Raw genomic sequence first — 12,430 nt, 5'->3', positions numbered from 1 at the left:
ATCCACCTGCCTCTGCCTCCCAAGTGCTGGGATTAAAGGCGTGTGCCACCACAGCCCGGCTTCTTTTTTTTTTTAAGGATTTGTTTATTTTATTTCTATGAGTACACTGTGGCTGTCTGCAGATAGACCAGAAGAGGGCTAAGGATTTGTTTATTTTATTTCTGTGAGTACACTGTGACTGTCTGCAGATAGACCAGAAGAGGGCTTTGGATTCTATTGCAGATGGTTGAGAGCCACCATGTGATTTCTGGGATTTGAACTCAGGACCTCTAGAAGAGCAGTCACTGTTCTTAACCATTGAGCCATCTCTCCAGCCCCCCAGAATTGTTTTCTTAATGTCGTTTATTTTAGTTTTGTGCATGTGTCCATACTTCTTAGGCTTTTCCACCTGCAGGATTCTGTCTTGTTATCTACAACTTTTAACACTTGCTCTCTTTATATAAACCGATGTGTATGTATAAAAGTTAGAGGATGAGCTATGAGGTATTCTTTCATTCCATCCACCATGCAGGTTCCAGGGACAAAACTCTGGTGTTTAGGCTTGATGGTCACTGCCTTTTCCAGCCGAGCTATCTCAGCAGCCCGTGGGATTTTGCTTTTTTCGCATCAGAGTGATAGAATTGTCTTTCTGCTTCTGTTGAGGTTGTAACTAGCTTTTGGGTGTTAGGCTGATTTTGCTTTCCTGTGATCCATCCCACTTGGTTATGCCTGCCTCTGCCTCCCAAGTGCTGGGATCAAAGGCATGCGCCACTACCGCCCAGCTATAAACCTTATTTCTATAAGGTTGGTCACAATGTCCTTTCTTCATTGTTGTTATTAAAGATTTATTCCACTAAAAAACAACAACAACAAAAGATAAATTACAGTTTTCCTTAGAAACGTGAGAAAATGACCTTGGCATAATGTTAAGTGAGAAAAGGAAGCAGAAAGCTTGTGGGCTGAGCAAAGTCAGGGTGGCAGACTTTGATCTGCACTGCGATTTACAAATGCTCCCTCCCATTCTGTGATTTGTCTTTTTTACTTTCTTGATGGTGTCCTTTGACTCATCTTCTGTTTAAAAGTTAATAAAAGTTAATAATTTATTGACATAGGTAGTCTCTGTATCTTGACCAAAAGCTTTACTTCATGGAATTCTGTTGAATATATGAATTGTGACCTGTGTATGCTAATTATCCATGAATATGTATCTGTGTTTTACCTTGCTGTGAAATAAGAAACACAATTTAACATACCTTTCCCACAAATAAATAGAAAAAGAGTTCTGAAGAAAGTTGATTAAATGTAATTCTTCTTTCTGTGTCAATAAAGACTGTAATTTATTTCAAGACATCAAAAGAATAGTTTGCCAAGAGTGGTGCCCACTACACTGATTACTCGGTGTCTTTTTTTATGTACTGGCATTTCACATTTTCTTGTAGAAACAAGAAGGGTACTTACTTTGAAAGATGTAAAGAGAGCTAGAGATGGCTCAGCAGTTACAATCATTGGCTGCTCTTGCAGAGGATCCAGGTTCAATTCCCAGGACCCATATGGTAGCTTGGAACCACATGTAACTCCAGTTTCAGGGGCTCCATGACCCTCTCTATGAACATAGTATACAAGTGGTACAAAGGCATACCTGCAGGCAAACATAGATACTTAAAACAAATCTTAAAAACAACAAAAGAAGCTGGGCTGTGGTGGCACACGCCTTTAATCCCAGCACTTGGGAGGCAGAGGCAGGTGGATTTCTGAGTTCAAGGCCAGCCTGGTCTACAGAGTGAGTTCCAGGACAGCCAGGGCTACCCAGAGAAACCCTGTCTCAAAAAAAAAAAAAAAAAAAAAAAAAACAACAAACGAAAGCTATAAATGTGCTTTTCTTGCTACTGGGGTGGAGGGAGTGGTAGTGACGAGTTGCATATGTCTGGGGTCATATTGCAGCACTCAGCAAGAAATGGAAAATGAGGCAGCATGTCCCATTTGGGGATGTTAGTTTTAATGCTATTTTTTTAAGATTTTTTTTTTTCTTGGTGAAGGAGAGAATATAAAATAATTAACAAAGGAAGGAATAGATTTATAAAAGAAAAATGCTTTATATCAACCTCAATTGAGAAATCTGATAATTTATGATTTTTACGTTGACTTTATCTATTTTATAGCTGGTGATATTTTTAACCTTATTCAATCATTTTGTCATTTTCTGAAGCTAATAGTAGCTGTTGAACAAGAAGAAATTCCCAGACTTCAGGCCCTGTATGAGAGAGGCCTGCAGAATGGAGTCCAAGGCTTGAGGCTGATCCAACAGGAGGGTATAAAAAAGAAGGAACCGTATTGCCGGGTGAGTGACTGGCCAGGCTATGCACATAGGACTTACCATAAGCTATTCCAGATAGCACTGCTGTGAGTAAACACTCTAGAATGCATGTTTGGTAAATATATGTTCATATTGCTACTGGGTGTACACACATCAAAGAGAAACTGTTAGGTTACAGTTTAGGTGCTTATGTTCAGCTTTGGCGGATGTTGCCAAAAAGGTTTCCAGAGAACCTTGGTTTATTCTCTCAGTCATGTCTGTCCCAGCTGCTCTGTCTCCTCACCGACACATGGTCTTAGTTTTCAGAGGCCACTTCTGTGGGTATGTGGAACAAGCTAAATATAGCTTGCTGAAAAACACCCCAGGCCAGAAATCTTTCAGATTCAGGGGTGTTTGCATAGGCTTTACCAGTTGAAAACCCCAATCCAAAGTTTCAGAAAAATCAGAATGTTCCCAAATTCAAATATTTTTGAGCATCATGTTGCTGTTTTAAAAGCTTTATATATTTTCAGATTAGAGATTCTCAAACTGTAACATTACATTATGCTTTTAATTCATATTTCCCAATGACTCGGTATTATATGCCTTTTCATATGTTTGTTTCCTACTTGGAAACTTTTCCCCTAAAGTTCCTGTTTAAGAGATTTGCCCATTTTTCTATTGGGTTTATTGTCTCTTTTATAATTATTAATTCTTTTTTTTTCTTGGTTTTTGTTTTATTTTGTTTTGTTTTTTGGTTTTTTGTTTTTTGTGTTTTCGAGACGGGGTTTCTCTGTGTAGCCCTGGCTGTCCTGGAACTCACTCTGTAGACCAGGCTGGCCTCAAACTCAGAAATCCTGCTGTTGCATTCTTTTTTTTCAAGCTGTGATCTGGTGATGTAGAAAGCACATGGCTGACCTCCAGGCTGAGAGACACCGAGTTATCCACAAACCCCATCTCAACTGACTATGCTACAGTCAGGCCTGGATCTGGAACTGGATGGCTTGGCCATGATGGCTTCTTCCCCATCTTCTATGCACATTTGCTTAGGGACACCAACACTTCCTAAAGAGAAAAAAATCCAAAACTAGAAAGAGAGCTGAAGGGAGACTCTAGAGTTCTGAAAGGTGCAAAATAAGGTTATTTTAAAACATGCCTTGAATGTTTATTCACTCAGGAAGTACTTGAGTGGTTTGTGTGCAGGTCCGGGGAATACAGAGTGAGTGAGGAGGGTGTTTGGATGGTAAAGAACTGTTGTCCGAAGGAAACACATCTGCAGAACGTTTTTCTCTCTCCCCTGACACAGTTTTTTATGTTAGGTGAGGAAGTTACATGGGTCAAACGCTTGATGCATTGCCTTCCAAGGCTGCTGCACTCAGAATCCTTTCTGTAGGTTAAGATTGAGTGTAGCTGTTAACTTGTATGGATTGTTGAGCAATAAGTCTCCAATGTGTCCACCATATCAAAATAGGAGCGATTTCCTAACTGTAACAAAGGCTTTCATGTTCTAGAATCAAGCCTGGTGATGTAAATGGTGAGGTTTGCCAAATGTTCTGTGTTTTGTGAGCCCTTGGTCCAACCTGGGGGGCTGGAAATATCATTTGGAGGGGGAGGGGCGGGAAAGTGAAAAGCTTTTAAGGGGTGGGGCCAATATAACACTGAAATATTTAAAGTGATATTTCAGTTTTTTTTTTTTTTTTACTCCACACCCCTAAAACGAATCTTTCTCAGAGATACAGACGTTTTTTTAAAGGAAGCTGTCATGGTTGGTATATATTCAGATATTGTTTTTAAAGTTAACAACAATGCTGTGTTGACCAAACAAATGACTAGTTGCCCTCAGCTCTGGACATTAGTGATCTGAGAACTAGTTACCTTCTCAGGGAGAATGATTGGGATAACTGATGTGTATGCTCAGTGTAAGGTTTAGCACCAAAGCATACTCAGCATTTGCTGTGAGATATACTCTTCTTTTTCTTACCTTCAGTAATGGAAAGGCCAAAGGCATATTCACTACATATTCAAAAATAAATGAGTAAATAAAATAAGCATGGGTTTAGATCTAAATTCATGCCTTCAGTGACACAGAGAAATCAACAAAAGCCAGGCTGTTTATTTCTCTTATTATGTGAATGAAGCTGAATTAGTCATATAACACCCCCCTTCCTCCCTCCCCCCCACCCCTGGTTCCCTATTTTTGGCCTCAAAGAGAAGACCTGCAGCAGGTCCTAGCGGTGCCTGGCATACAGTGTGGACAGGGAGCTACAACAGCTAAGATTTCCCTGGCTGTGGGTGGTATGTACATCACTGCAAAGGTCTCATCAGAGTCTATTAAAACATTTGAAGACTTCAACTCAGAATCAGATATAACCTCAGAGAGAGAAATGAACTGTCCTGAGTAATAATAAATGTTAAAAACAAAGATGGCAGCCGGGCGGTGGTGGCGCACGCCTTTAATCCCAGCACTTGGGAGGCAGAGGCAGGCGGATCTCTGAGTTCGAGGCCAGCCTGGTCTACAGAGTGAGTTCCAGGACAGCCAGGGCTAAAAAGAGAAACCCTGTCTCAAAAAATATAAAAAAAAAAAAAAAAAAAAAAAAAACAAAGATGGCAACCTGGGGTAACTTTGAAAATCAAGCATCTTTATTTAAAAAAAAAAAATAAAGAAAACTTGTTTCCTGGTTATGAGATGTTCCTATTTAGCTAGTATAGTTTCTGTCCTCTAGTAGACATACACATACATACATACATACACACACACACATATATATATTTGGTCATGAACACACATATGTATGTATACATACATGTAGGTATATATATTTGTGTGTGTGTGTGTTCATGACCAAATTTAGACATATAATAAGAGCAAACTTTTCTGTTACTTTTTAAAGACACTGTCAGATCTTTGCCAATCAAGGATAATGTGTGTTACTCATCAAAATAAACAAATAAATGCAAACAGTCCTTATTGATTCTTGACTGCACCATTTACCTTTTTTTACATTTATTCTAGGGTCTGATGGCTATTGACTGTCCATACACTGGCATTGTGAACTACCAACAGGTAGCTTTATCATTTGCCCAGGATTTCCAAGAAGCAGGTGGCTCTATCTTGAAAGATTTTGAGGTAAAAGATATTGAAATAGCTAAAGAAAACCCTTCAAGAAGTAAGGATGGTAAGTTGTCTCTGTCTTTTCTCCAAAATATTTGTATTAATTAAAAACAAAATAGAATTATCCCTATTTGGGGACAATTCCTAGATTTTTGTGTGCTTATAGAACTGGGCACCGAGTAGATGTTTGACTGGTCCTGAACTCTGAACAGCCAAGGCTGTTATGTACAGTTGGCCGCCAGACAGTTCCCTCAGCAATGCTTGCTATAAATTTTAGTGCCATCTAGACTTCTTGAATCAGACTGGCAGGGGATATGGCTTTGGGAATAGTAAGTGGTTGGCTATCTTTGAACACACTCAAATTTCAAACAGCAGACCAGTATCATAAAAAGACCCAGCCATTGTGAGTCTAACTTCATGTGCCCCATTTAGACTGTAGCTAAAGCCTGCTTTATTCTGCTTTAGGATGTATATTTATCTTTTTTAGTCAAGTGAGAGGCTTACAAGCCTTCTATTTGCTAAGAGGAAATTTGAGGGAGAATCCAGTTCTTCCTTAGCAGGTGTTAGAGGAGGTCTGGATTGTGTGAGTCCCTTGCCCAGCATCTTTCTGCACTCTAAGATGATGAACAAATTTATTAAATTGTTGTAAGTGGGGAGCGGAATAAGTCATATTTACAATATATAGGTAGATAATAATCTTTTTTTTCCTGTAGGTATATTTTATAGGTGTTAATATCTCATCAATAAGTATGAACAGATGTGATAAATGGTCAGTTCACTGTTGCAACTTTTTGTGTTGTGAAAACTTTTGCTTCTCTGAACAAACCAGACTGCAAAGAGTCAGGTTACCAACACTCGGACTCAAGGTTGCCTTGTGTTTAATATCCCATGCTTTAGTCCTGTGGGCTAAATTAAATTCACTTCTGATGGTATTTCTGTACATGCAGAGCATGGTATTGTTGAAGTAGGTATCTGTGCTAGGGTAAGCTAGAGAATGTGTGTTAGTTAAATGAATTTTAAAAATCCACCCTAAAACTTTCCAGCATTTTATATTTTGTCAAATATGAATTGCTTTAGTCTTCTTATTTGGTAAAAAGTTTCAGAATGAAAATTAAAATATAGTTAAGACAATCACTTAAATGTCATTGGTATAATATTTTAAATAATGACAGCTTTCTTTTGCTCAAATAAAAGTTTCACTAATTCTTTTTTCTCTCGGCCAGGGACGAAATATCCAATCGCTGTCAAGAACAGTAAGGTAAAGATTCATGAGCTGTTTTCACTTTCGTTGACTTGCTAAGTTGAATTATTGAATGATTGCTACACATGTTCAAGTGTGTATGGATACATGTGAGTGCATGTGCACCTGTGTATATACATGTGAGAATCAGAGCACAACCTCAATTATGGCTCCTTGGAGCCACCCACCACATGTTTTTTAAAATGTCTTTTGTTAGCATGTATTGATTACACAGAAGTGGGCTTCATTATTGTGTTTATATCACATTCACTCCCTACTACTCACCTTCTCTTTCTAGTCAGTCTCCCCTCTTGCATGTCTTTTGGGATTTTTAAATAATATTTATCTTATCTCGTGTGTATGAGTGTTTGCCTGCATGTGTGTCTGTGCCCTCTAAGACTGTAAGAAGGCATTGGATCCCTGGAACTGGAGTTGCAAGGAAGGTTGTGAGTCACCGTGTGGATGCGGGAACCGAACCTCCACCCTCTGCAAGAACAGTCAGTTCTCTTAAGCACTGAGCCGGCGCTCCAGCCAGCTGATAGGTACTTTATCACTCTGCTGTCCATTCACTTATCAACTACTAAGGAAGACCTGAGGAGGAGTGCACAGGTTGTGCCGAGGGAGATTGTTTTCCTCCAGTCTCCATAGTCTAGACACTGGGTTCCCTGCACCCTCAGGTGTCAGTGAGAGCAGAGTCACCCATAAGTGGCATGGGATTTATAAAGTATTCAGCCTCAACAGTCAGGGGGCACTGGGGGAGAAGGAAGTCGGTGGATCACAGGCTTTCTGGCAATCTGAGAAGTGGACACTGCAGCTGTGTGCTACCGCTCTGTGCCCAGCAGATGCAGGACGGCATGCCTCTGTTAAACCGTACTTAGCTTTGATAAATAAAAATGGGGAGGGGCAAAACTTTTCATCTAATAAGATGTAATTATTCCATATAGGAACGAGACATGCTTACTCTCCGTCACTGATTTTTAAAGTCATTTAAAAGTGTTGTCTTTGGAAGAAGTTCATTATGAGTTATACTTCTACTCTTAGACCTTAAGTGCTGAGATATAAGAGTGATCACTTTAAACATCTTGCATTAGATTAATAATCCCAACTGGAGATTGTTTTGATTCCTAGGGGACAGCAACAGTGCCTGGAGAATTTTTTGATTGTCAAAACTGGATGAAGGGGTCGTGGCTACTGGCATGTAGTGGATGGAGTTCAGGGATGCTGATGAACAGCCTCCCTGCCTCCCAAGGAAGAAGTATTCTGCTTCAAATGGCAGCAGTGCTGAGGTTGAGAGACTCTGTTAGACAATGAGAGAACAGGAGAGGCTATCATGAAGACACCCCACAAACTGGGTGACCAGAACAATAGTTATATTCTCGTATTTTAGGATCTAGAAGGCCAATGGTGAAGTTCTGTCAGGGTTAGTTTCTGGTGTGGTCTTTCTTCCTAGTTCCATGTATTATTGCTTTTGAGGTGCTGGAGGGTGAACCTAGGTATCTGGAGATAGTGCCTAGGGCTTCCAAGGTGCCAGGTGAAAGAAGTGGCTTGTCCTCATGTGTCTGATCTCAGGTATTAATCCTGTTGGACCACAGTTTGGATAGACCCAAGGGTGGGTCAATCCATGTGACCTCATCTAACCTCAATTGCCTCTTTAATATGGACAGAACTTGAATAACATAATTAGTCTATGATAATGATGATAAATAATAATTGGGTAATATACAGATAAATGATTTCTTTCCCAACAAGTGTGAGAGGATATCCTGAGGCTCTGCTTGTTTGACTTGGTCTGGATTGGGTTTGGGTTTGGGTTTTAAAACAGAGGTCTCTCTTTGTAGAACTAGCTATGCTGGAGCTTCCTGTGTAGACCAGGTCCTCCTGCCTCTGCCTTTCAAATGCTGGATTAAAGGCTTGCACTACTATGCCCTGGCCTAAGAATTTCAACTTGCACTTCTCTGATGATTCTGGTGTCAAGCACCTCTCTGATTACCTGTTGGTAATTTATGCATGTGTTTGAAAGGAGTGTCTGTTCAGGTCCTTTCCCCAGTTTTGCTTGTCTTGTTCTAGGTTTTCTTTATGTCACCCTGCTGTCCTGGAACTAGCTATGTAGACCAGGCTGGCCTTAAACTCATAAAGGCTGGCCATAAACTCATGCTTCTGCTTCTCAAGTGCTGGGATTAAAGGTGTGTGCCTCCACTCCCCTGCTCCTTTCTCCGGTTTAAATTGGATCATTTACTTTATGGCCATTGAGTTCTTGAGTTCCTTTTATGTATTAGGTATTGACCCTTGTCAGGTGTATGCCTTGCTGTACCTTTTTCTTGGTTGTGCAGTCTGCTTATTCATTTTTGCTTCTTTTGCTTGTGTCTGTGGTGTCCCTTCTACAAAAACCATCACTAAGGTCAGTGTCGGGGAGCATCTTCTATATTCTGTAGTCATAGGTTTTACATTTAAATCTTAACTCCATTTCAAAAAAATTTTAATTGTCTGAAATAAGATCATGCTTGCTAAGTAGCCCTGGTTGGTCTGGTGTTTGGGGTGTAGTTTAGGCTGGCCTTGAACTCACTTCTGTTTTAGCCACTCAGGTTCTGGAGTTATAGGAATTTACCACCATATGTAGCTTCAAATTCATTTTTGTATGTTTTACAAAATAGGGGTCCAGTTTTGCTAATAGTTACATTTGCTAATAGTTGAATTTGTCCTTTTAGAAAAAAATATGTATTTATCCTTGTTTTTTAGCATCTGTTTTTCCTCTTTGACCTTTATATAAAATTCCTTTATATAAGAATGGGCATGTATGTGTGTGTGTGTGTGTGTGTGCCCTAGGTTAGCCAGGGCTATACAGTAAGAATGCCTGCTACCCCCAGCCCGTGGGAAAGTATCTTAGTTAGCGTATATCGACTATATAATGGGATTCAGTGTTGTGTTCCCACACATGCATATAATTTGTTGGTTAAACCCAACCTTCCTTTACTACCTCCTATATTGCAATGTCATGCTCTGTCAGTTCTGCATTCAGTTGGAGTGTTTTGAGTTTTTAAGGTTTCACACACAGACAAGAGCTGCCACATTTTCTTTTCTCATGTTTAGAAACTAACTGTTCTTCTTTATTTTGTACCAGGGAGAGGAAATTTACTGTCGATATGTTGTGACATGTGCCGGTCTTTACTCAGACCGTATTTCAGAGTTGAGTGGCTGCAGTCCTGACCCTCAAATTGTCCCATTCCGGGGAGATTACCTGGTCTTAAAGCCAGAAAAGGGCTACCTTGTAAAAGGGAATATTTATCCGGTAAGTAATTATACTTCTGTCTTCTCACTCACCAAGCTGGTTGGATCCACAAAAGAAATGAAAATAAAAACGTTTACCTGCTTTAGAAGATAGGGTTTCAGGACTGTGTGTGGTAATATCATCTGTCTGCTGTGGTTCCGTCCCTAAAGCCACCTTCTGCTCTGTGGGTCGCATGCCTCTGAAGGCATGAGTACACCCTGCAAGTACAAAGAACCAGCTCCTCCCTCCTGTGGGAGAGCAGCAGGAACACTGAATTTACTCATCAGTGCCCTGGGAACAGGGGGGCTATGGCTGCTCCAGTTCCAGGAGGTAAAAGTTGGGGGTGTGTAAATGAAGAGCTCGCTCTCCTGCCTGTATTCCATTCCCCCTGATGATGAACCAGTCCCCAGACACTGTTCCACTGAACCAGCTGACTGGATTGTCTGCCGCTTCTCCCTTCCCGAGGCCTATGCTGTAAATGGGATTTGCCTGCCAGTCACAGACCTCTCTTGTAGGAGAAAGAGCCAAGAATATGACAGTTCATCTTTTCCCCCTTTCCCAGAAAGATGGATAAGTAGAACAATATATATTACTGTCACTAGCATTTTAAAACAGAATGTGTGTTAATAGAAAATCCTGAGTACAGCTCATGATGCATACAAATGTCTAGAAGCAGCTCTCTTATGTCACCAGTTAGATGTCTGTGTGTGCAATACACTGGGATGTGAACTGAGCTCACCGTTCATTGCTGTGTTAAATCTACAGGTCCCAGACAGCCGGTTTCCTTTCCTCGGAGTTCACTTTACACCAAGGTTGGATGGCAGTATTTGGCTAGGGCCCAATGCAGTGCTTGCCTTTAAACGGGAAGGTTACAGACCCTTTGACTTCGATGCTAGAGATATTATGGAAGTAATTCTCAAAAGGTAATAATGTTACCTTTAAGAAGATTTTATGTCAGCTGGGCAGTGGTGGCGCATGCCTTTAATCCCAGCACTTGGGAGGCAGAAGCAGGCAGATTTCTAAGTTCGAGGCCAGCCTGGTCTACAGAGCGAGTTCCAGGACAGCCAGGGCTATACAGAGAAACCCTGTCTTGAAAAACCAAAGATTTTATGTGCTTGTTTTTTTAACTCCAGAAGTTTTTGATATTCTGATAGACTAAACCTTCATGTATGTGATTATGTTAATTTTTTATTATTCCAAATTAAGATCTTTCAGTAATAAGCATAAATTTGATTATTTGGTTTTGATGCTAAGGATTGAAGGCAAGACCTTGTACATACTAACTGAGTGTTTTTCCTCTAGATTATGTTTCATGCCAAGTGTAATGTTTAACTTCCTCATAAAGATTTTGATGAACCAGGGTAATAATGTCTTAGCTAAAAAGAAAGTAAGGCCAAAAGCATTCATAAGTCTGGTAGTCCATATCGTAAATGTTGCTAAAAGACCTGAAACGACCTTGAAAAGATCATTTCAAGCTAGTCACCACTGTTTTGTAAGCTATTAGATAAAAATTACTGGTGAGATGGTGCACACGCTTGTGTGTGTAAATCTAAGGTTGATATCGTATAGACTTATGACACTGTTCTAAGAAATAGCCTTATGAAGTATTCTGTTTGTTTTTTTTTTTTTTGTATTCATGCACATGTGAGTGTGTGTGTACCACATGCATGTGTATGTGTAGGCCATAGTTTGATGTCAGGTGTGTTGCACTTTATAAAATGGCAGTATAATGCAGTGGGAGGGACCATCTCAGGGCCTGGCCAGGGTGTTCCCCTGAGGAATCACTACCCGGCCATAGTTCTAGTACAAAAGGAAGTTTATTGGGAGAAGGGAAGGGGACCTGGGAAAGGTAGGGGGTTGGGGGAGAGGGAGGAACAGAGGAAGAGCGGTTTGGCTTGTACCTGGCAGGTGTGGTGACACAAGCTGTTGCTAGGTAGATGTTGGGCAGAGCCTAGAGGAATTGCCAACAAGGTATCTTCCTCAATCATTATCCACCTTACTTATTTTGGAGACACACTCAACTAGGAGCTCATTTATTCATCTGGCTAGCAAACCCCAGGGATTCTCCTCTCTCCACCTCCTCATGTTTGCATGGCAGACACATTACCAAATGAGCCTTCTCCCGGCCCTCTGGTCTTTTTAGCAGTCTTTCTCTTCAGAAGATTTTATACAAAACCACTGGAAAACATTTTGACTTAGATATGGGTTTTACCCTCTGCAGATTCTAACAGGATTAGGCTGAACTTTTTAGCATGTGTATAGAATCTCTCTACTACTAGAATATTGTGCCTCTACCAGACTAAACTGGACAGGGGTCCCACTGTTTTAAAGATGCCTTTTTAGTGTATTGAATGCATTAGAAAGCCTTCATAGACTACTATTCTGAAATTGCATTCCTTATAAATTTTGAGTATTTTCCTCTCCTTATATTAGCCAAAAGTCTTTACTATGTAACTTTTTCAGACTTATTATAAAACATATAGCTATTTTATAGCAATAAAAGATTCCTCTATCTCAAGGGTTTTTTTTTTTTTTTTTTTT

The 12,430-nt window shown here is 40.2% G+C and overlaps 1 protein-coding gene across 1 annotated transcript in view; it reads left to right on the top strand.

Annotated features, from left to right (window-relative positions):
• Positions 1 to 12,430, top strand: part of L2hgdh (L-2-hydroxyglutarate dehydrogenase) — a 35,057-nt gene that overhangs the window by 7,096 nt on the left and 15,531 nt on the right. Inside the window, exons 4-9 of the mRNA XM_031357724.1 lie at positions 2,186 to 2,317; positions 5,286 to 5,448; positions 6,608 to 6,642; positions 9,743 to 9,910; positions 10,655 to 10,812; positions 11,192 to 11,250. Coding sequence (XP_031213584.1) covers positions 2,186 to 2,317; positions 5,286 to 5,448; positions 6,608 to 6,642; positions 9,743 to 9,910; positions 10,655 to 10,812; positions 11,192 to 11,250 — 715 coding nt within the window. The remainder of the gene's footprint in view (positions 1 to 2,185; positions 2,318 to 5,285; positions 5,449 to 6,607; positions 6,643 to 9,742; positions 9,911 to 10,654; positions 10,813 to 11,191; positions 11,251 to 12,430) is intronic.

Source organism: Mastomys coucha, unplaced genomic scaffold, assembly GCF_008632895.1.
Source record: "Mastomys coucha isolate ucsf_1 unplaced genomic scaffold, UCSF_Mcou_1 pScaffold6, whole genome shotgun sequence".
In the NCBI taxonomy this organism is placed as follows: Eukaryota; Metazoa; Chordata; class Mammalia; order Rodentia; family Muridae; genus Mastomys; species Mastomys coucha.
The sequence above is the reverse complement of the archived record's forward strand: the minus strand, read 5'-3'. Positions and strand labels throughout refer to the sequence as shown.